The sequence below is a fragment of the Cryptomeria japonica genome, chromosome 4 (genome assembly GCF_030272615.1).
Source record: "Cryptomeria japonica chromosome 4, Sugi_1.0, whole genome shotgun sequence".
Lineage (NCBI taxonomy): Eukaryota > Viridiplantae > Streptophyta > Pinopsida > Cupressales > Cupressaceae > Cryptomeria > Cryptomeria japonica.
The window spans coordinates 393520484-393544361 of NC_081408.1; the positions used below are offsets into that span (position 1 = coordinate 393520484).

The following is a 23878-nucleotide window of genomic DNA, read 5'->3' on the forward strand; positions in this document are numbered from 1 at the left end:
TGACCTAAACCTGTTTTGTTTTACAATATAAGCAACCTGCCTTATTTCATCTCCATTGTACAATTTACAATCATCAATCGTACTGCCCATCTCTCGTTGTAGGGTCTACTGTTTTATCGTTGTACTATATTCATGTCCAACCCAACATACAACCTTGTAATGTCCCCTTCTCAGACCTAGCCAGATAGTGTTTCCAGATAGCCTACTCCTACATACCCGTAAGTTATTCAGTGGTGGTTAGGGGACTCCTGTTTCATACAGAGATCAGTTTTAAGTTTTTTGGCTTTCTAACAGCTAAGTTGGTGTTCAGATTGTGTTTTCTTGTTGGTGCTTACGCTCGTTGTTGCATTTTGAGTCTTTTGGATTATTCTCCATTGTTTTTCCAGAATACTAATATTTATAGTAAGTGCTCATTTTTGGCATTGGACAGTCTTCTTTAGCTTTAGTTATGTCTCACCATGACGGATTTCTGTTTCCGATGTTTTGGCAAACTTTTCACAACGTAATTGGTATTATTTTAATATTTTCAATAAAGTAATCAAGTGACGTTTAATTATTCACTTTAGAGTTTAGTGTTTAATATCTATAAAGTGTCATATCCCCAAGTTAGATGCCTAGGAGTATGGGCAAGTTGTTTTTAAAAGTGCTAAAGGGCCTTTTTGAGGGAATATACAATATTAGAATTTTAAAAATGCCCTATTTCCCTCCTTCCTTTCTATAAGGGATTTTTGGCTCTCATTCTTTCTTTCAGAGTTTGCACACTTAAGGAGATGTTGGAATGAACAAAGGAGTTCATCCAAGAGTTGTTCAAAACAAAAACCGTCTTCAATCTTGCTAGTTTCGATGCTGAAAAATACATCCTAGCTGATCTGGTGTTTTTGGATTTGGGGTTACATAAATATGAAGATTTTTAAGGTAAATTGATTTGCAAATAATCAAAGGTTTTTTTGGTGATTGTTTTCGGCAGATTTTTGGAGTGGTTGGAGCAGGTGTTTCTGAGAGTTTTCTCTACTACTATTCAAGGTTGGCCATACCTACCTTTTTGGTGACAAAAACAAGGTTTTGAATTTTAATGTAGATTACCCTATGCTTGTTCAGCGTCCTTGTTTGTTGTTACAGGAGTACTGAGTCAAATTTCAGACATTACAGAGGTAAATATTGCTGGTGAAGCCAAGTTTCCTTGGTCTGAGCACATTGGGAAAGTTTTTGTGCATTGGGAGAGCCTCAAGAACCCCATCGCTGCCTTAGGCTCCCAGTAAATAAATATGAAATGTCCATTTTATAATGACAGTTGGCTGTCCTCATTATGGGTCTGCTGCAACAAGTCTGCAAAGTTCAGTATTGCTTCCTATTTGAGGTATTTTGACGTTCATAAATTCTAATTTAATCACATTATCTTTTCCCTAACATAATACTAACTATGGGTCTGCTGCTACAAGTCTGCACAGTTCAGTATTGCTTTTTATTTGAGACATTTTGATGTTTATGGGTGCTAGTATGATCACATTATATTTTAACTAATGTAATGCTTGATTGTTAGTCAATCTCTATGAACATAGTAAGAGTATTGAAATAAACATTGAAACATTCAAAACAGAAATATCATATCAGCAAGAAGCTCTCCTCTGTATTGTTACGTTGACCATTTGATTGGCAAATATATGTTATTACTCATTGGCAAGAAATCATAAAACCAAAAAAAAAAATTGAAGGGGTGTTCTTACAAACCTTTTCCTACTAGCGTATTGTTACCTTGTCAAGAACCCTTATTCCATATACCTCACACTCAGCAAAAGTTTCTCTAAATAAGATTTGTACCTCCACCATCTACCATACAATCCACTGGACCATGGTTTTGTTGCAAAAAAAATTGGAGTTGTTCTCAAAGTTTACCTGAAGACATTATAGTGGCTTCTTCCTCCAACCATGACTTTGGTAGAATAGGAAGTTATTCATCAAGGTTGTTCAATTGGGAGAAAGTACATTCTTGGAAAATGGGCAATATTTTCATGATCAAAATAATTTTGAAGTGCCTCAAGTACTATCTATGCCCAGTGATCGATTGGGTACAATATTCTAAGCTTCCATTATGCAATCGAATGGAGTCCTCTAATTGGTTGGTCATAGCATTATACACATACAAACATATGTTAATTAAACACTCCAAAATATCTTATTTTTGGCTTTATAAACATTGTTTTTTGCCTCTTAAAAAATATGAAAATCAAAGATGCTGTTTAAGACTGAGCACAATTCTGATTGGTTTGTTTGAATTTTGAATCTTTGAAAGCATGAATTGTTTGGGGTTTTTAGTCAATTGTGACGTTTATACTTTTTTTGAAGTTTTCTTGCTTGAATATTAGAGTCACATAAATATAATGGCAATATAGAAAAGAATTAACACTGAAATAAGAATTAGATATCTAATTTAATGACAGCATTTATCTAAAATCAAATATGGAGACATTAGAAGCCAGAATTGGCCTACCGAGGGTCCAAGCTCAACCGATGGGCCTCCTTATTGCACTGAAATCAAGGAATCGCTGATGAAGGATCCTTCACAAGGCAAGTAGGACTCCAAACAGCTTAATTATATTAAATAAGTATTACTGAAACAATTTCAGAGAAGATCTTGTACTACCAAGCATTCTTTAGAACTTTGCAAGGTAAAAACCCTTACTTCCAACACGATTTTCACACATAAATAATCGATTTGCTCTCTCTGTTGAAGTAATTACCGAGTTGATTGGAATGCTGTTGCTGGTCCCTAATGATGAGTTCTGAGCAAAATTCAAGTTCCAAAAACCCTGATATTATTTTCTTGTGCTTCCCAGGCAAGGTGAATGGTAGGGCACAGCTGGAGTAGTACGGCCTGCATTTAATGGCATCAAAGCTAATGGAAATAATCTGCAATCTGCCCAGATCTGCTGTCTTAGGTCTGCCGATGCCAATGGAGGAGAGTTTTCACTGATTCTAACCCCTGTTGGTCAGATTAGAACCTTGTGTGCTACGTGGGAATGCTGGAAGTGAGGGAGTAACGTCCACACCTTCCACAAATGGAGGATTTTCGCCCTCTTCAGGCTCCCAAACCTGAATTCTCTGCTGCAAATCGTGCTAAACCAGAAAGTAGACTTCAAAAAATGTAATAGAATAAATTTTCCAAAAGGAACTCCTCCTTACAATAAACATCGAACCCTAAAGAGGCATCTCCAAGATGCCAAGGAATCTTTATTCCCTCCAATTGAGCGCTCAGCTATGTGGGTTGGCTCATCATTAAAGAATTGACCACCTTTTAAAAGTTATTACTTGCCTAGGTGTGGGGTCATGTAACTTTTAAAATAAAGTTACTTATTAGCATCTTTTAAGAAATTAACTTTTCTATTTTTAGAAGAAGTTACCTGTGTAACTTTATATTATAAAGTTACTTTATTATCTTCACCAAAGACATGAATTGACTAAGTCTAAGACTCCTTTGGCTAGCAAACTCATCTCCTAACACTGAACTTTGCCTGCAGAGATGTTTAACAGGCAAAACTACACAACTGAGTGATCACAATAAAAATGGGGACATTACAGTCCTCCTTTCCCAGAGATTGCCAGTCCACAAGCAATGACTCCATGCACCACCACCATCCCATACAAGTCGTACATAAAATACTAAATGCTCCTGCTATTCTAGTATAACATGAATGTTATGCAATAATAGGTGATGATCCATGAGGAACCAAGTACCCAGCAAACCAACATCCGGATCCCATACCAATGCGAGATATGTAGCACCATCCAACCACTGCGCCACTCTGAGATCAACATCAGTACCCCTGCAATGTAACTACTCATCATAGGTCCAATGGATGAATGTACTATATATGTCAATGCTAGGATTCCAGGATAATCTCGGCAAAGATCCATCATGCATATGTTGTACCCCTTTGAACATAAAAGTAAATACATATTGCCCAAGCATCACAAAGAAGTCCATAGCAACAATCCTAGAACCTGACACAGTCAGGTGTAACAAAATAAAAAACATGCTCAGCCATTGCATGCAAGGCTCGGTGACTCCCGACCATACAACTATCTGCTCCATCCGGGCAAAACTAATCAAACATCTCAAACCATGAAGCAACATATGGAAGTCTATGTGAAGCGATGTACCAAACACATCAATACCCGGGTCCCACATAAATATATATATCCTAGTATATGTGGTGTAGAAGAAGAATATCATATCATCACCATCACTAACACATAACCATCTGTGTATGTAGGACATCGAAACTATGCAAGTGTAATGTCCCCTCATGCGTTTAGGGATGCTTAGCCGTAATTAATCAATTTCAAGATACTTATGACTCAAACTAAATATATTAGGAGAAAATTCCACCTTCACATGCATCAAATTAGTGATATTTTGCAGCTCAATCAATTAAATATTAATAATAAATTGTTCGTCTATCAAACATCCATAGTTCTTAATGTAAGTATCAAACTAATTGTAATGTCCCTTATTAGGAACATCTCCTTTCCCAACTTCTTAAACACAGACAGTCATAACAGAAAACATATTCTTCTTCCTGATATTAACTTAATAGTTCTTCTAATTTATATTATAATATTTATTTGTTTGATCAAATCATTATTTTATATATATATATTGATATATATAATTATGTATTTATATACTATTATTATTATATTCATCTGTAGAGCATTTCTCAGTTAATATTATAATAATTATTATTATACAATTATCAATATTTATTTATTTATTATAATTATTATATTATTATCAGTATTTATTTATTATAATTCGTTAATATTGTATTCATTAAATTCTGCATAAGAACATTGTCGGACTTCATATATTAAGCATACATATTAAGCACATCCCCATGAATACCACCTAGAACAAGAATGTTACTGCCTGTAACCTACGATGACTGTCAGAATATACATATTCCTCTTTTATTTATATTCCCACCGAATTTCCCCAAAGTCTGCTCTATTCACTGTGCATTATGAAATACCTTTGCTGCACATTATTAAATCATACGTATTACTTGTAAAACATTGTTTGTTTTTATCCATCGTTCCCTTCCCTCCTTTCCATTAATGATGGGAACGTCCTCTTATATAATTTGTGCTCTTGAATGATGAGTCCATAAGACATGTCTCATCCTTTGGAAATCGCCACTCTTCGTAATAGTTCCTAACCAAATCAATAATGTCTATGGCATCCTTCCATTAATCGTAGCATATACTTGTCTTAATGCTAATCCATTAATCGTTTCCTCATAACAAGCATCAACTATTATTCTCTCCTCGGGTGATATTGGTAATCGGTGTTCTTTCATGATTACGTCTTGTCTTTATTATTCATTAGTCTCGATCGTTGTTGTTGATAATAGAGTGATCATAAAGATCACTTAATATATAGTTTGCTTCTTCATCACTAATTCTTGGTACGGTGGGACACATAACATCGACGGGTTTGGATGTCTTCATACTTCAAAGATCACTGTATCTTTCATATTGCCCGCCAAGTACTTCTCAATGAATGATCGAAACTGTAACACCAAGGTTGTATTTGCTGTTCAATAGTGCCAAAATATGCTTGGCTACCTCTGATACCATAGTTATCTTGAGGATATTGCTTTGTTATTAAATTGATTGTGATGTATCGATGGTCTACTTGATATCATGTTTGATATGGGTGTATTCAATTGTTTCCATTGAGTAACCCAATGGTTCGATATCATTTGTTGATTGGTGTAGGCCAAGGATGGGGACATCACATAAGACTATGCATATATGACGTGTATATTGTGGATCGCTGCCATGTATGTATTGTTCTGTGATCAAATGTTCCATCATCGTTGGTTAATAAATCGCTGGTCATTAATTGTTGTGGATAATATCACTCATTAATAAATATAGTAAATATTAATTATTTAATAATAATATTTATTAAAAAAATATAATTAATAGTAATACTTATAAATATAATTAAAAAGTTAGTTTTTTTATTGTTAAATTCATTTCAATTTCAAATAAATATTAAGTTATTTATTAATTAATAATTTAATAGTAATTTAACTCCTATACTTATATTATAGGATGGCATGACCCGTTCATTCATATCAATGAACTCATAATTAAATAATTAAGATATAAATTATTATTTCACAATATGGGGGATATCACAGCAGGTGTGATATTCCGCATGCTCAAATCCCAATGCCAATGGCCATCCTATCTCGCTGTAATAACTCTAACCAGCAACATGAAAGATCGCAAACTGGTCATCCAACCAATGCCTATCAGAGAATACCCAAGAGGAATACCCCACAATAATCTTGTGCCTAAACACTGATGTAATCAATGCCAAACCTAGGAAGGGTATATTACTCCGGCTTGGACAACTACCTATCCATAAGGTGCTGAAGATCATGGAGTCACTGATCAGCAAGAACATCATTGCCATGTCAAGAGAATCGGATGATAAACTGACCAATCGTGTATGTATGTCATACCTACTCAACAAAGTCCTATCTAGGGTAACAGCTCCACTAAGAGAGACATCAATAGGACCACTACCAGCATTATGAAGCTGATCCACTACATATTTTCTATCTGGCAACACGTGACCCTCAATACCCATTGAGTCAAAAGGAGTGATCTCAATCCTCAAATAGGAGACACTACCAAAATCATCTTGTACCACAACAATAGGACTATCCTCAGAATCACTTGGTGCAACAGATGGCCCTCTGCTACTCTCCACTAAAGCACTCATCCCATATATGTCATCTACTCCAGTCGATGTAATGGATGTAGCCACATGCTCCATGTGCTCACTACTAGGACCAGTGGGTGTATGCTCATCATTAGTATATGTCATAGGAATCAGAACTGTACCTGTGGAAGGTGAATATTGTGCCAACCTCAACTCCACGGTAAGTTCCTCAATCTGTAACTGGAACTTTTGAAGGGCTATCTGAGTTTTCTTCAAGGAGTCCATGGCGACCTCAAGCTCATATGTGAGCTCATCAACCTCCTCTTCCTTTCCCTCTAAAGTATCATGATAGATTCCATCGATCATGAGAAGATGATCTCTATCTAATAATAGTTGTAGATAATTTTTCCTCATTAACCCAACTGCTTCTCTCAGTGCCTGAAATTTTGCAAGGAAAAGTCCACCATCACGGTGCTCATATGTACCTGGTGTCCACAAACAATGTGCCACCAACTTCTGAACAACATCAAAGTGTTCTAAGCCTGAAGCAATTATGCCCTCGTTCACCTTCAATTGCTCTGCCAAATTATGAGGATTATGAAACTCATCACCCCCATACAATTTTCCTGGTTTGTCATCTGTACTATGGTATGAGGCTGAGTCACCATCACTATCCGTTTGGTAAACACTCTCTAGTGTGCTACCAACTTCGCACATATCCTCGTCAAGTGTACTGCTGCTATGAACCTTGTGGGGTGGCTCGAATGACATGCTAGAGGCTGCCGATTTGCCAAGTTCAACATACACCTCCCCTATCAAGATAAACTCACACACATCCATCAAATTCTCCTCGGAATCATCACCACTAGACACATTTTCTGTTTTGTTCCCATCTTCTAAGGTCTGACTTGAAAAATCAGACTCATTATGACATGTATCTTCAATATCAAAAGCATCAGTAACACCCAAACAATGAGTGTTTGCATTAGATAACCCCTCACAACCATCATCCTCATGTACCAAAGCATCTAAATCTTGATTATGTTCAGTAGTAAGACTGCTGTCATAAAAGTCAGGGCTGCTATGGCTTGTTTTCCCCTTGCATCCCTCTTGTTTAACAGTCATATATTGCATGCCAACTGTAGGAATCCCTCCTACAACTTCCTCCTCATGTCCCATGACCTTTGAATCATCATTGTGTTCATATGAAGGACTGCTGTTATAAAAATCAGATTGGTTGTTATACCTTTGTGACATGTTTTCAACATTCATAGGTACCGCTTCAATCCTTGTAGCATGTTCATCAAATTCCTCATAGAGATTTTTACAAACCTCATTTATCGTTGAGTCAATCGGTTCTTCTCTTTTTCTTTGCAGCTGATATGAATTCATAGCATCTTCAACTTCATTTGGAATACCCATAAATTGGGTGAAGGTAAGCATTTCCTGTATCTGTTTTGGAAGGGAGTAATACTTATGATAGTTGCTCATGACTATATCATTGAATGCTTTAACAGGGGGCCTCTTCCATGTATTTTTAGATGTAGTTGTACCTCTAGAGTGTCTTGAACTCTTTGAAGGTGTTTGATCAAATTCCCTCCCTGCTTGTTTATTTTTACATAACCCTGTCATGATGATTCTTTTTATTGTCAACTAAAAACCAAATCCAATCACACCAAGTGCAATTACCACCCCGCAGGCTAGCAGGATTAGGCTCTGATACCACTGAAAGATGTCGTTTAGCACTGAGCACAATTCTGATTGGTTTGTTTGAATTTTGAATCTTTGACGGCATGAATTGTTTGGGGTTTTTTGTCAATTTTGACATTTATACTTTTTTTGAAGTTTTCTTGCTTGAATATTAGTCACATAAATATAATGGCAATATAGAAAAGAATTAACACTGAAATAAGAATTAGATATCTGATTTAATGACAGCATTTATCTAAAATCAAATATGGAGACATTAGAAGCCAGAATTGGCCTACCAAGGGTCCAAGCCCAACCGATGGGCCTCCTTATTGCACTGAAATCAAGGAATGGCTGATGAAGGATCCTTCTCAAGGCAATTAGGACTCCAAACAGCTTAATTATGTTAACAAAGTATTACTGAAACAATTTGAGGAAGATCTTGTACTACCAAGCATTCTTTAGAACTTTACCAGGTAAAAACCCTTACTTCCAACACGCTTTTCCCACATAAATAATCGATTTGCTCCCTCTGTTGAAGTAATTACCAAGGAGTTGATTGGAATGCTGTTGCTGGTCCCCAATGATGAGTTCTGAGCAAAATTCAAGTTCCAAAGACCCTGAGATTATTTTCTTGTGCTTCCCAGGCAAGGTGAATGGTAGGGCACAGCTGGAGTAGTATGGCCTGCATTTAATGGCATCAAAACTGATGGAAATAACCTGCAACCTGCCCAGATCTGCTGTCTTAGGTCTATCGATGCCAATGGAAGAGAGTTTTCACTGATTCTAACCCCTGTTGGTCAGATTCGAACCTTGTGTGCTACGTGGGAATGCTGGAAGTGAGGGGGTAACGCCCACACCTTCCACCAATGGAGGATTTTTGCCCTCTTCAGGCTCCCAACCCTGAATTCTCTGCTGCAAATCATGCTAAACCAGAAACTAGACTTCAAAAAATGTAATAGAATGAATTTTCCAAAAGGAACTCCTCCTTACAATAAACATCGAACCCTAAAGAGGCATCTCCAAGATGCCAAGGAATCTTTATTCCCTCCAATTGAGCGCTCAGCTATGTGGGTTGGCTCATCATTAAAGAATTGACCACCTTTTAAAAGTCATTACTCGCCTAGGAGTGGGGTCATGTAACTTTTTTAAATAAAGTTACTTATTAGTACCTTTTAAGAAATTAACATTTCTATTTTTAGAAAAAGTTACCTTTGTAACTGTATATTATAAAGTTACTTTATTATCTTCACCAAAGACATGAATTGACCAAGTCTAAGACTCCTTTGGCTAGCAAACTCATCTCCTAACACTGAACTTTGCCTGCGGAGATGGCCAACAGGCAAAACTATGCAACTAAGTGATCACAGTAAAAATGGGGACATTACAGAAAATGATGTGCGCCATGACGGTCTATCAGATTTCAAAGATTTTAATTTGGGCTTGGTGGCTGAGGCTCCATCCCTTGACCCTGCTGGGGGTGCTACCTATAGAACCCCACAAGGGGCGCTACCCCTCAAAACTATCGGGGGAGTCACCCCCATACCCCCACAGAACTAATTCGATTTATCAACTACCCTCCAAGTCCAAGTTTGTGAACTATGCTTCCAAGTTTGCCTACAAGTGTTTGTCTACAAAATCATCATCAGTTTGCAAAATCTTCCCTAATAATAATTGATGCTTACTTGGTTTCCTTGTCATCTAGGAAAGGACTTTCTCTTTCAAGGGGGATGATGTAGTTAGTGTACAATGCATATTGTTCTGTTTTGATAATATAGTTTAAACTTTATCTGAATAAGTATTAATTGTTTGTCTGCTTTGGATGGTTATAAGAGTTAGTTGACGGTTGTGTTCCTCTTGGCAATTGTCAGGTCCTCTAAATAGAGTTTGTATCATCAAAGAACGCAGCATGATCTAGTCGAATCAACTATGATCCATGGCTAACCATCTCGGGTCTACTTCTATAATAAATTCATTTGCAAACAAAGATATACTTTTACTCCTTTATCTGGTATGAATTATTAATTTTGTTCATTATTTCCAAGTACTCATTTTATCAGATTTCAAAGAATGCTTAAAAGATGCAAGCATAGACAGCACCACATCCGGTATGTCTCTTGAGATTGCTGTCCAAACACCCTATAAAATTTAAACAATCACATTTTCTACCCAAAACTTAAAATAATCATTACATGTTGATTACACAATTGTTATCCATGTAAAACCCAATGCTACATGTCGTATACATAACCTTTTATTTCTTTCATTCTAGAAAAATGTATCAAGTCTTACTATTTTCGTGCTGAGATAGAGAATGTTGAAACTAGTATTCAATAATAATATGGAAATGACAATTACTAACAAAATTATAATTTTAGAACTTGGAAAAACGTGGAAAGCAATTCAGTAATGCATCTCTCTAGATAATGCTATGTTGGGTGTGTTAATTGATATGGTATCCAAAACATCCCACAAACAGCTACCTGTTTGACCCAAAATTAAAAGTGGTAATTGCATGCACATTGCACAATACTAATAATTAATGTCTAACCCAATACTGTATGTTTCATTCGAAGTAATTTTTTAATTTCAAACTACCTAACATTGCAAGTCTTATTATTTCTATGGCTACAAAGAGAATCTAGAATCTAGCCCTCATAACAATTTGCAAATGCCAAGTCCTAACAAAACTGTAATCTCAGAACTGACATACATTGAAATTATTTCAGTAATACATCTTGCAAATACATAATACACAATAAGTTGCTAAATTTCCCAATTGTTAAGATGAAAAATTAATATAATCTTTAGCCACATAAGGCTGCATTTAACGAGTAGAAAAACGTTCTCAGAACAAATAAGACATATATAAAGGAGAAATAAAGAAGTGGTTAAAAAATATGTACATTGGTCACAACTCTGGACCCCAATATATCAGAATAACAAGTGCAATATTTGTCATATTCAGGTTAAAAATTAAGATCTGGCATAAACAAGAAGAGTAAAACAAAGAAGAAACTAGACTCACACATACCTGTAATTGAAGTTTACTGCTTCCAGAATTTCATTTAAGGCACTTTCAGATAAATCAGGAAAGCTTAATTTTAGCTGTTCCAAATTAGACTGCGATAAAATAATCAATATCAAGAAATTCATTCAGCTACAAACAATATCTAGTACACAATAAATTTTACCACTCAGATTGAAGAGTTAAGTTTAATAAAAGAATGAATGATAATGCCTTCCTGATCAAATTTAAAAGAATCAGTACCTTGAACAAGTTTACAAGTACCCTATACCATATCCTAAATTCTAAAGATAAAGAATATTTTATACAAGGCATGACACCTCTTCTTTCTAGAGATAAAATATCATGGATATCCAGAAATCAATAAAACCTATGTCACAAGATTCATATTCATGTTCGGGTCTGGTAAAGATAAAATTTGGAATGATATTTTCAACAGATAAATTCAAAAAAATATCACAATTAAATTCAAATAATATAAATTTGCATTTCTTATTTGAATATATTAAAATTAAAGATATTAAAATTCAAATAAATTCAAAAATATTGAAATACATAATTTAAAAATTAATATCTAACATAAATTTACAAACATTAATAAACCCCCAACGATTTAATTGAATTAACAACTGTTACTTTAAAAGTCCTTATTCAACTATTTTATTGTCCTTTTCTGCCATATAATGCTAAACAATCAAATAAAAAGTAAAGATCTGATTAAATCATGTTGTCAATTTACTATATACAACTCCTATGCTCATCGAACTTGAAATGCATTAAAAATATTATCATTCAATCAAACAAAGTAAACGAAAAGCAGGCTTTGTAAATCAAAAGCATAGCCTACCCCCCTCCCCCACATAAGAAAAAGAAGTACAAAGATTGATGGAGACAGAAAGCGCCGGCTTTATGCCACTCCATCAAACTAAATGAGTATATTATACGTATTATTTGCATTATTTTGTATTCTATTTTTGGCTGTAGCCTGTGAGTAATGCCATGACTCACACAAACATTCAAAAGTTATAAAACATTGGCTGTGATCGCTGGAACACGGGCTTAAACACTAATGTTTTGATGATTTGGCATGGTAGTTGTGTGGTAAGTGCAAAGCCAAAGGGTCCATCCCTCTGCTTCTCACTGTCATCCCACCATGGACCTTTGAGCCTCCTCTTGTGTTGGTGAGCATCATAGAAAAACCCCAAAACTCCCTAATATTAATTCCATTTTGTATGTTTTTTATAAATTTAAAAAAAAAGGAACCGGAAACTCCCACTGTACAATTATTAATCTATAAGAACAAACTGGATGAATTTAAAGGTGTTCTTTGAAAGTTTGCTACGTTTTGAACTTTTTGGTTGAATTTCAGCAAACCCTGTGACATACTATAAAATTATATAATTGAAAAGAGCATCTACCAATACAATAATCATGATTCTTACTGAAAAGGCAGGCTCACTAAAAAGAATGAACAACTTTTCTAAAATATCTCTGCTATCCAATATTCTGGAAAAAAAACAGTCCTACAATTATTGGTATGCCTTTTCATGTTAATAGTTTCTGTTTAGTTTGGGGATGTTGTTATGAAATTCATGATTTTCAAAATAAGTAAATAATAAATTTACTGAAAAACAGCCAAGAGCTATTGCTACAAAGGACTGCTAACGAAACCTGAAGGTAAAGACAAGAAATAACTTACTTCTTAAGTTGTTCACACAAAAACTGCAGCAAATTACTTTAAATTCTATTCACCTCTTCAGCAGCAAATTACTGGTCTTTAACAATGATTGTTACAAAGATGAAAATAGCCAGTGTGTGGCTGGTCTTCTATTGTATTGGACTGCTCTCATAATACTAAATAAAAGTTACCAAATGAGCAACACATTTGAGAAAGAATTTTCTTTTCTTTGGAGAAATGTCAGGTAGGCCCAAGAATAGGGAATGGAAAATGTTTTCAAATCAAGGAACTTATGTTTGGTTTAGTGTAGGCAGTGAAGGATTCACAGGCATCTTGGGCATCCCCAGCACCAAGAACAAAGGTAAACACTCCCTCGTACATTAAGAATCTAGGGTCTCCATCCTTGGAATGTCACTATGTTTCAGGATCAAAGAGACATTTCTTTACAGTTAAATATTCCTCAAATGTAAAGGATACTTAAATACTCCAAAATGGCATACACTAATGATCTAAAACACATAGGTTTTAATAAGGAGCTTGATTATCTGTGATCTCCCTGTGCAACCCTCTAATATGCATCAAATACAACTAAGACCATCAATTCCTGTCACAGTAGGCTATATATAGCTTTACAATCTGTCTGGGAGCCACAATGGCTGGAGAAATACCCAAAACTAAAGAGTTTTTACAGAACCAGGACATCACAGAACATCAAAAACACTTCATCAAAATTACCACTTCCAATAAGCTGGTGGCTTTGCTTTCACCCAATTAATTTCAAAACCTCTGCAGCATTCTCAACTATGTTGCTGAATAACCTATTTCCCTACTGATTACTGGTACAATTCATCCAAAATCAGGCATTGACCAAAATCCCTGCAGAACTGACCAGGGTTCAGATTTGAACAGGCTGAAATGTTTCCTCTCTCCTAGCCGAACTGGAGTGAATCCCATGCTGACATGGTGTTTTGAAGTGGATTCTGATGTGAGTAGAGAGTCAGAAATCGTTTCACTATTTTTTTATTTTTCACTTAGAAAAAAACCCTAGCCAAATAATATTAATCCCAAAAAGCATTAAATGTTTCTCATTCTTCAGGTGTTTGAGTGGTAGCTGGCAACTGCTGTGCAGTGCTGATTCATGGTGCACAATCCTCCACCCTCAACCAGTCACCAAGTAAGACTATGGCCCACATGAACTAACAATTTTGATTTCACTATTTAAAAAATTCAAAGCTGTTCTGAGTGAAGTATAAAAATTTAAATGCTTTCAAAACTATTATGAAATGATAAATTTTTAGACAGTATATTAATAATATAAATTTTAAAACCTTTATCGGTATACAATATTACTAATGTATTTGCAATCATATATTACTAATTTGTCTTAATTCTTATGCATTCATGGTGAGCTATCTAAACATTCCCAGGCCAGGAAAGCAGGAAATTTCCTCTTGGTGGAGGTTTCTCACCTTTGAAAACAATGGCAAAGATATTATTATACAATTGGTTGCTTCATTTACTCATGCAAGCTGAGTGGGGGTGTGTTGTTGGCAGGCAGATTGTGAGTGGTTATGTGGACAGTCATTGACTTTCAAGGCAACCATCCATGTTCACAAGAGAAGGCAATTAGAAGAGGTGGCCATTGCCATTTACAAAATAACTGTCAACCTTTCTTACTAAATGAAAAATAGTACAATAAAAGAAAGAGAAATCGAATAGTTGGTAGGCTAAGCCACTAAAATAAGACAATTTCAGATTGTTGTCACAAAGAATTGCAGATAGGTTTCCTTCTGAATTGCAGAGATTAGAATTGGAGAACAAACATGACTGTAAGGATAGAATGCAGCCCCAATAAAACTGTTAAATTAGAAATCTCCTTGCACTGGCCCTAACATAGTGATGTAATGTGCATACCCTTCCTGGACTTTTTCACCCATTGGGGTTTCTCCAGATAAAATTAATGTCGTATGTAATTTTGTGCATTGTTTGCCTATTGTTTTGTTTTCACTCTATTTCTAAATTCACACAATTAATACTGCTACAAGATAATTAAATACCCTATGGCAGGTTACTGAAACTGAAATTACTGTCAAACAGACTAACTTAAGAATTCAATATTGATTTAACTCTATGGTTATCAACCTAGACTTTTATGGATCAATAGATTGGTAATAAGGAACTCAAAGTTCTTATGTGTAAATTGGGATATGCCAAATCAGGTTTGGATTTGGGTATGCCAGAACAGCAAAAACATTTTGCAGTTAGGTAAATTTTGGGTCAATCTACACATAAAGCATACTAAAACCATAATTACGTAGTATATACATTAAGCTAAAAACAGGAATTAAGTTCAGGTTACCACATAACATTCATCTAACAAACAGAACAACCATGAAAATACATCCCATACAGAACGCAATGTCTTCAACCATCGGCAAGGGCAGACAGACAGCTCAGAAGCATTGGACATTAAAGACAAAGAACTAAAGTTCTGAAAGCATTAGAATGCAGTAATGATTTTTAAGAAGAAACTAAGGGTCTGCAGGTTGTGCTTATTTTTCCTAGATTTTAGGTACATGTGTTCTAACAAAGTCTAATGGGTTTCAGAATTTGATAAAATTTAAGGTCCAATATAATCCACAAAGAGATAAATGAGGTTCGAAACCAAATGCTACCAATACTATTTTTGTGACTGCCATCCCTGTAATTTACATTCACAAGAAAAATAGATGCCATTACTGAGGCCGCAGCGTGCTCACATAGAGACCAAGAAGATTTCAAACAAGATCCATAAAAGCAGGACCAACTGCCTGGTACTAATTATCAATACTATGACAGCTGATATTCTTATCATCTGGAAGACATAAAAAGAACATGAATATAAAAAGACATCTGAGATGGAAAATGTAGTTATTATCTTTAGTTTTACTATGGAAAATCCTGTGAAATCCTTGCTGGTGCATTCTGGTTCTGCATTTGAAGCCTGCATACATCCATGGACATACCCAAACAAACCCAACCAGCCAATGCAGAAAGCTTTCCATAACCACAGGAAACTAGACCCCATACCTGTATCCAGAAAGAATCAAAATGGAATCCAGGGCTGAACGAGTAACAGAGATTTTAAACAATGAAACTAGATAGTGAAGATACACTGGTTGAAATTTCAAATCAGTCACCTCACTGTGATGACTGTCTGAAGACACAATTCTTCAAACATGGTCTGGAATTATCTTTGTTCGTCTTAAACCTATATGGTTATATTTAACAAGCATATGGGCTACATATCTTCTATTCTGTCAGTGTTCAAAATTTCCAAGTTCAGTAGTCACTAACATGCAGCATCAATATATTTAAGTTTAATCAGAGTTCCAAGACTCGCCTCATCAGGACTCGGCAAGTCCCAGGCCGAGTGACCCTGGGCGAGTCCTAGGGTCTTGGACCCGGGCTCGCCGAGTCTTGGGCGAGTCCAGCCGAGTCCTTGGACTCGGTGACCTAGCTTGGACCCGGCAAATCCCGATGCCAAGACTCGGCCAGCAGCAGCCAATGCATAAACAAACAAAACACATTTTAAATTATGTTTTAACTTGGTTTTTTTTCACTTATATTTGCTTCTAAGGTGTAAAAGTCATCTCATTTCATTCTATTGAAATAATAGGAGGAGAAGAGTGAGTTGTGAGGGAAAAAAAGAGTGCATAGGAGGGCAACCAACAAGGAGGAGGAGTAAGATTTTTTCAACAAATCGCATTGGGGCAACCTAATACTTGCATTTGGCGCATCAAGAGATTGTTAGAAAGGATTGGAAAGAGGTTGCATTTCATTTCAACCTTGTTCTAAGAGGTAAAATTGAATTTTTTAGTTTTGTTGGTGTATTATAAGCAGAATTTACATTGTTTGTTTTTAAAACATTTGTATTCATTTCTTTCAAAGAAATCAGCACACCCTACCATGTACATTGTTTTTTTTTCAAAACATAAAGAAACCAGCAAACCCTACAATGTACTCACTTTTTTTCAAATTTTCAAAACATAAAGAGATCAGCAAACCCTACAATGTAATTTTTTTTTTCAAATATGTCTGAAAAAAAAGAATGTACATTGTAGGGTTTCCTGATTTCTTTATGTTTTGAAAAAAAAACAATCTGCATGGTAGGGTTTGCTGATTTCTTTGAAAGAAAATGAATACAAATTCTATTACATTGTTTTTTGTTTCAAAACATTGCTATTATATTGTTTTTTTTATTAAATTTATAATTTAACAATGCACAAAAATTCATTTTTTTGTAATTGTGTCTTATTCCAGCAACCTTCAACTTTTGAGAACCATATTTTTCACAATGTCTAGTTCCACTCCTACTCATAGAACAATCCCGGATAGAAGAGATCCAACTTGGAAACATATTGAATATATTCCCGGGCAAAAAAAGGGAGAGGCAAAATTTAAATATTGCAAAACAATCTTTCATGGAGGCATAAATAGAATTGAAATACCACATTGTCGGTATACGTGGAATGCTGACCCTTGCACACTAGCACGTCCTGAGGCTATTCGTGAGAGCCAAGTGCAAATACAGACATTTGAGGCTCAAAAAGAAATGAAGAAGAGGCAAAGGGAGGAGTTGGCTAGCATTAGTTCAGGAACTTGAGGTTGTGTTGGAGAGGCTTCTTCCATGCCTCCATATCGTCCTAGTGCAAGTGCTACTGCTACTGCTTATGTTGCTGGTAGTGCCAGTGGTAGTGGAAGTGCAAGCACTGGTCATAGAATTCGTAAATCTAGGATGGATTCATATTTTGAGCCACGCACAACTCCTAGTGCCCAACCTTCACTTGAGAGCATGGGTTGGAACAAGGAGGTACACAATAAGGCTAAATAGGTAGTTGGGAGATTGTGGTACTGGTGCAATATTTCATTCTTTGCAGCCAAGTAATTCCTTTTAGTTTTTATTTGATTGTTTAAGTTTCTAACTTTTTAATATTTTCATTTTGTTTTGTCTAATGAATTTTAATTAGGCATAGAGTTAGACATACTTATCTTATTTAATTTATTTGTGACAGGTCTCCTTATTGGCAGAGCATGGTCGATGCCATCACTATTTGTGCGGTGAGGTTCAAAGCCCCTTTTGATTCTGAGTTAAGTGGCCAAATTTTGACAGATATAGGGGCTGATGTAAAAGCCACATTAGAGGACCAATGAGAGATATGGAAAAAGAAGGGTTGCATCATGACCGATGGTTGGACCGATGGGAGAAACCGAATGCTCCTAAATTTTCTTGTTTCTTCTGCAGGTGATTGGATAACTTGAATTTGATTTAATGATTCGTATTTTACAAGGTTGCATGGGTACGGGGGTACTCAGAGACGTTGGAGACTGTACCAATACCGGTACGGCTATTTTTTCAAAATAGGAGACGGGGTAACTTGGAGACGCCAATTTTTATTTTAAATATAATTTAATAATTTATAGAAAATCTGAAAATATAATGACATAGAACTTTCAAAACAAGAATTAACATTCACTTTGAAGTTTAAGTACACCAATGTGAAATGAGTCAAATCAAAATGTCATACAAATGTCTGAAAATGGGGCTCACGTCGGTGGTTTTTGCTTCTGCCCATGCATCGCGTCAAACTTTTTGACTTTTGCACGTGTTATTTAGGGTGGAGACGGGAGGGTTCATTGACGTGGAGTCTCCTATGTGTAGAGACGTCTCCTGACGGGTCTCCGGTACGGGAGACGCGTACCAGTCTCCGGTACGCGTTCTAGGGGGTTGGGTACGAGTACCCATGCAACACAGGTATTTTATTTTTAATTTAAGATTTTTATTGAATGATCATTGATCATTGATTTTTCTTTGTTTTCAAATGTCAAGTGGCACCATGTTCCTGAAGGGCACCATGTTCCTGAAGTCCATTGATGCTTCTGCACATTCAAAAAATGCCACTTACCTATGTGAGGTTATAGAGGAGGCCATATATGAAGTGAGTGAGGAGAATGTAGTACAAGTGGTGACAGATAATGTAGCAAATTATGTTGTTGCAAGTAAACTTTTGATGGAGAGGCACCCATCTATATTTTGGTCTCCATGTGTCGCCCATTACATTGACCTCGTGTTGGAGGATACTGGAAAGATTCCATGGTTTCAAGTGATGAAAGCAATGAAGATCCAATTATATGTTGTAGACGAAGATGGAGGAAGAGCTCACAACCATAGAAATGACGCAAGCCATTTGCAAAAGATTGCATTCAGCCATTTGAATGCCCATTTGATACATGCATAGTAGAATTTGTGGTTGGTCCATTTAGAGCTTTCAAAGAGGTCTCCTATTTTAGAGACAAGCCCACAACCTTTAGATGGTCCAAGGTTTTGACTAAGGCATTACATTCAAATGCTCTTTTGAAATCGCACCATTGCCATCTAATAGAGCGTTCTTTTCCTTTATGACTTCTAGGAATGTTCTATGAGGAGAAAAACCGACTTCAATGGAGCGTGAGGAAGTGAATTTTTGTTAGGGATAAAGGCAACATTTCTTGGGTGGGACAACTACAAGGAGGGAGAAGGGTTATGTCATTTGCTCGAAAGAGAGCTTGAAGCATGTGATGACTTAGAAAAAGTGCCACATGATCTCTTAGACCCTATTGAAACTTGTGACCTAGATCCTTTCACATTTAACAACTCGTCCATGTCGCGAACTCTGTTTGAATGCTCACTATAGGTATCTCATTTGGATTCACTCGGAGAAACTTTTTAAGTGAAAGTTGTAGGTGAAAGAGGTGCATAAATTTTATTTTGGAGTGTTGTCAAGAGTCACCCACTAGATGAATGTTATATATAAACAAACATTATTATGTTTATATAGCCTAATATAGTCAGAATTTAGCCTTAGGAATGATCTACATGAGCTGAAATGTGGTGCAATGTAATGAGTACCAATTATTTTATTTTTTTGATGAATTTGTTTGAGTGACACAATGCAATGAAATGATAGACAATTGTTGATGGGAATATTCTAAGACCTCACTCATGAATATTTTATGAACATTTGCTGGTTACAATGCATTGGAGATTGACAATACTAAAGAGTATAATAACAGAATATAATAACATTAACTCTTCACTGTTCACAATACAACAATTTTCAATACATGAACAAACCTGTAGCAGTCAAAATCTCTGAGATGACAGTCAGCAACAATCCGAAAATTTACTTTTGGATTATCCTTTGCACAGTTCAGAGGTGTTGGTTAGATCCTAAGGTCTTCCCATGCAATACACTTCACTCCTTGAGAACTCAAAACTGAAAGAACAATGATTCACAAGTCTTCTTGACCTTCCATGTGACTGAAATTAAACTCAGAATACCCTACACCAGCTAACTAGGCACAAGGGCCTCAATGGGCGATTTAGTAATTTATTTCTAGTCTCCTCACATGCCCCCCAAACTGCAAAGAACACTTCAGACTGTCTTCTTAGCACCTAATTGCCTCCAATGGATGTATTTTGCAGCATCTAAAAGTAGATTTTACTCAAGAAAAACCCCACATGCCACTACAGAAGCTATATGGCCCTTTCATAGGGCGATTCCTCATGGAAAATCAAAAATCACCCCAACCCCTTCGAATGACATGGAACTTTGTCGTCCAGCTGAGGGAAGTGCAATGAAACAATACCAGATAGGTGATCCCCTAGGAGATATGAACCGAAAAGAGGGACTACCTGTCGCAGGAAGTGTAAGGCCAGATATGTATTTTCACCCCAAAACTTTCAAATGCATCAATATCACTAAATATCACCAATCACACCAAAAACCCTGAAGTCTAAATCAAAATACCATATAAATCTTTATCCTTGCAAAACCCGAATCACCAAAACTCAAGCAAATCAAGTGTATTCTCTGAATGATAAGTTGATAACAATGAACCAGCTAAGGTGAGTCTTACACCACCAAAACCACACAAATTGGAGAGGGTTTTCATCCTCAACAACTCCAAAAAGAACTCCAAAGCTCATTTTGATAGCATCTCTATATGTGTGCAAACTCACAATGAAGAAATGAGAGCCTAGACACCTTATATATAGCGCTTGGAGGGAAAAAATTATGGCATTTCAAATATTTGAACAGTTTATTCCCTTGAAAAGGCCCTGTTGTGAGGTATTCACACATTGCCCCATTGAAAATGGGAACCCCCACTTTTTGCTTTCTAGGTTGTCTTAGAGTCTTTGCTATTAATCTTTGCATTGAAGGGATAGAGTTTCTCAAGTAGCTAGAGGGTCATCAAGTCAGGTTGGTCTCCTTAGGGTGGAATGAAGACAGTCGGTTGTGAGCATGAAAGTAGATCTAGAACCCCTTGGATCATGCCTAGGTTTCTTGTGTTATCTGATCATATTTCTAGTGGCAAGAGTAAACCTTGGTTGAATGAATTGTGTCCTCCTTAAATTTCACATAGACCCTCGTACCTTTCGAAGGTCCCAGAGCGATTTTTTTTGCATTTAGCTCTCGTACCTTCCCAAGGGTCAAGAGCGAATTTGGAGAGATCATGTACCTTGCTCCCTCACTGGAGCGAAATTTGCCTAAGTACCTTGACCTCTTACCTTCCGAAGGTCCCAGAGTGAATTTTGAGATCATGTACCTTCCAGAGGTCCTAGAGCGAAAATTTCACCAAGGGCAAGTACATTCCAAAGGTCATAGAGCAAATTTCCTCTATAGGTGTTCTTAAAGGTCAAATTGATGATGCTTTCATGTGGAAAGATTGGAAAACTTAAGGCTAAAATCAATTACGTAGGAGAAAGAGGAAGAAATTGAACTAAGGGTCAACTCAAAGCCATATACCTTGCCAAAGGCCTATAGCGAATTTTATCATGTGTACCTTGCTGAGGCCCTAGAGCGAATTTTGCTTCAAGTCATGTACCTTGCTAAGGACATGGAGCGAATTTCTTACTTGGACCCTGTACCTTGCAAAGGACATGGAGCGAATTTCTTACTTCGACCATGTACCTTGCTAAGGACATGGAGCGAATTTCTTACTTGGACCCTGTACCTTGCAAAGGACATGGAGCAAATTTCTTACTTGGACCCTGTACCTTGCTAAGGACATGGAGCGAATTTCTTACTTGAACCTTGTACCTTGCTAAGGATTGAGAGTGAACTTTTTATGAAGATATGTACCTTGTTGAGGTCCCAAAGCGAAATTCTTTACCAAGTGATGTACCTTCCAAAGGGGCAAGAGCGAATTTTTTTTACCAAGGACATGTACCTTCTAGAGGGTCTAGAGCGAATTTTTGCTAAGGTCATGTATGTACCTTGCTGATGGTTTAGAGCAAAATTTGGAGTTTACCTTGTCAAGGACATTGAGCGAAATTATTCCTAAGGTCTTTTTGAAGGCTAATTCAGCATTAAAGCGACTAAAACACTTAAGGTTTGAGTAAAGTAAAGGCAAGTGTAAGAGGTTGGATGATATGTATACACCAAACCATGGGCTCTTGATTTGAAGCAAAATTTCCATATACCTTGCCCATGATTTAGACCGAAATTCCTTGAAGATATGTACAGTGCCTCCTAATTTGACCGAATTACACCTATATCATGAACTTTTGATTAAATTTAGTGAAAAATTACATGAAATCAGAATGAGAGATCAAGTCAAAATAGGAAAAGGTTATAAATCATGTGTGTTGATGCTCAACTATTTGTTTTGCAGGAGGTAAGGAAAGAGATCAAAAGGATCAGGTTGGAAGAAGAAGGAATTTCAACACCAAGAACAAGATACAAGGAAGATGCCTTCAAGAAGCTTCATCAGCAAACACAAGAACATCAAGGGAGGGAAGATCTCAAAAGATTCCCACCACATCATGATGACATGAGGAGATCAAAAGTTACAAAGAAGAGATCATCCAACTACCTTAAGGCCGTAGTACATAAAGAAAGATAACCCACAAGATGGAAGAATGTTTTACAGTCTTGAATTCCCTTCAGGAATCCAAGAATCGAAGTCAGTACGATGAAGAGCTACATTCAACCAGTTGCATCATTCATCAAGTATGTCGAAAACGAAGGAAGATCAACCAAAGTCATCGCAAGGCCTACATCGACCATGATTGAAGAAGCAGATAGTTTCAGAAGAGTTAATCGAAGTTTGCTTCTCATCATCATCGTCACTTGAAGCAAAGTGTATAATAGTATCAAGAGATATCTCTCAACATCCCTTCATGATGATGAATTAAATCAAGTTTACAAGTGCAAGATTGAGGTGGCAGCCCAGTCATCCCTTCCACCAATCAATGAAGTCCACATCAGCATGTCTAGATGGAATGCACCTAGTTCATACATGGATGCATGAACTCTGATGTACTACCCTCGATATCTATTGGTTCACATTCACTAAATATAATTTTCTCATTGGCTAAGGAAAGTTTGTTGTAACAAACCCTAATTAGGGTTTCATTGTAAAATCTTGGCCATTGATGGAGAATCAATCCTGGCCGTTCATTGTAAATGAGCTCTCTATATAAAGCTCAAACTCTTCATTTGTAAAAGTTAATAGCTAATAGTTAGTAATAGGAGAAAATAGAATAGCAATTAGAATAGAAATTAGATTAGGAGAAGGCAAAGATTGTTGCCAAATTTTGATTTGTTGCTTCAACAACTCGCATTGTCTTTACTTCTCAATTTATTTTCATGTTGATTAGATTGAATGAAGGAAATCGTTGAATGAATTTGTGTGGAATTCGTTTTGTCCATACCACTAG

At 36.3% G+C, this 23878-nt stretch overlaps 1 protein-coding gene across 3 annotated transcripts in view; it reads right to left on the reverse strand.

Annotated features, from left to right (window-relative positions):
- The window catches only part of LOC131074663 (SMR domain-containing protein At5g58720), a 306623-nt gene that overhangs the window by 164050 nt on the left and 118695 nt on the right, over window positions 1-23878 (reverse strand). For 2 of the 3 annotated variants that reach the window (XM_058011328.1, XM_058011329.2), the window contains exon 6: window positions 11463-11551. In XM_058011328.1, coding sequence (XP_057867311.1) covers window positions 11463-11551 — 89 coding nt within the window. The remainder of the gene's footprint in view (window positions 1-11462; window positions 11552-23878) is intronic. The other variant, XM_058011330.1, reaches the window with a different exon arrangement.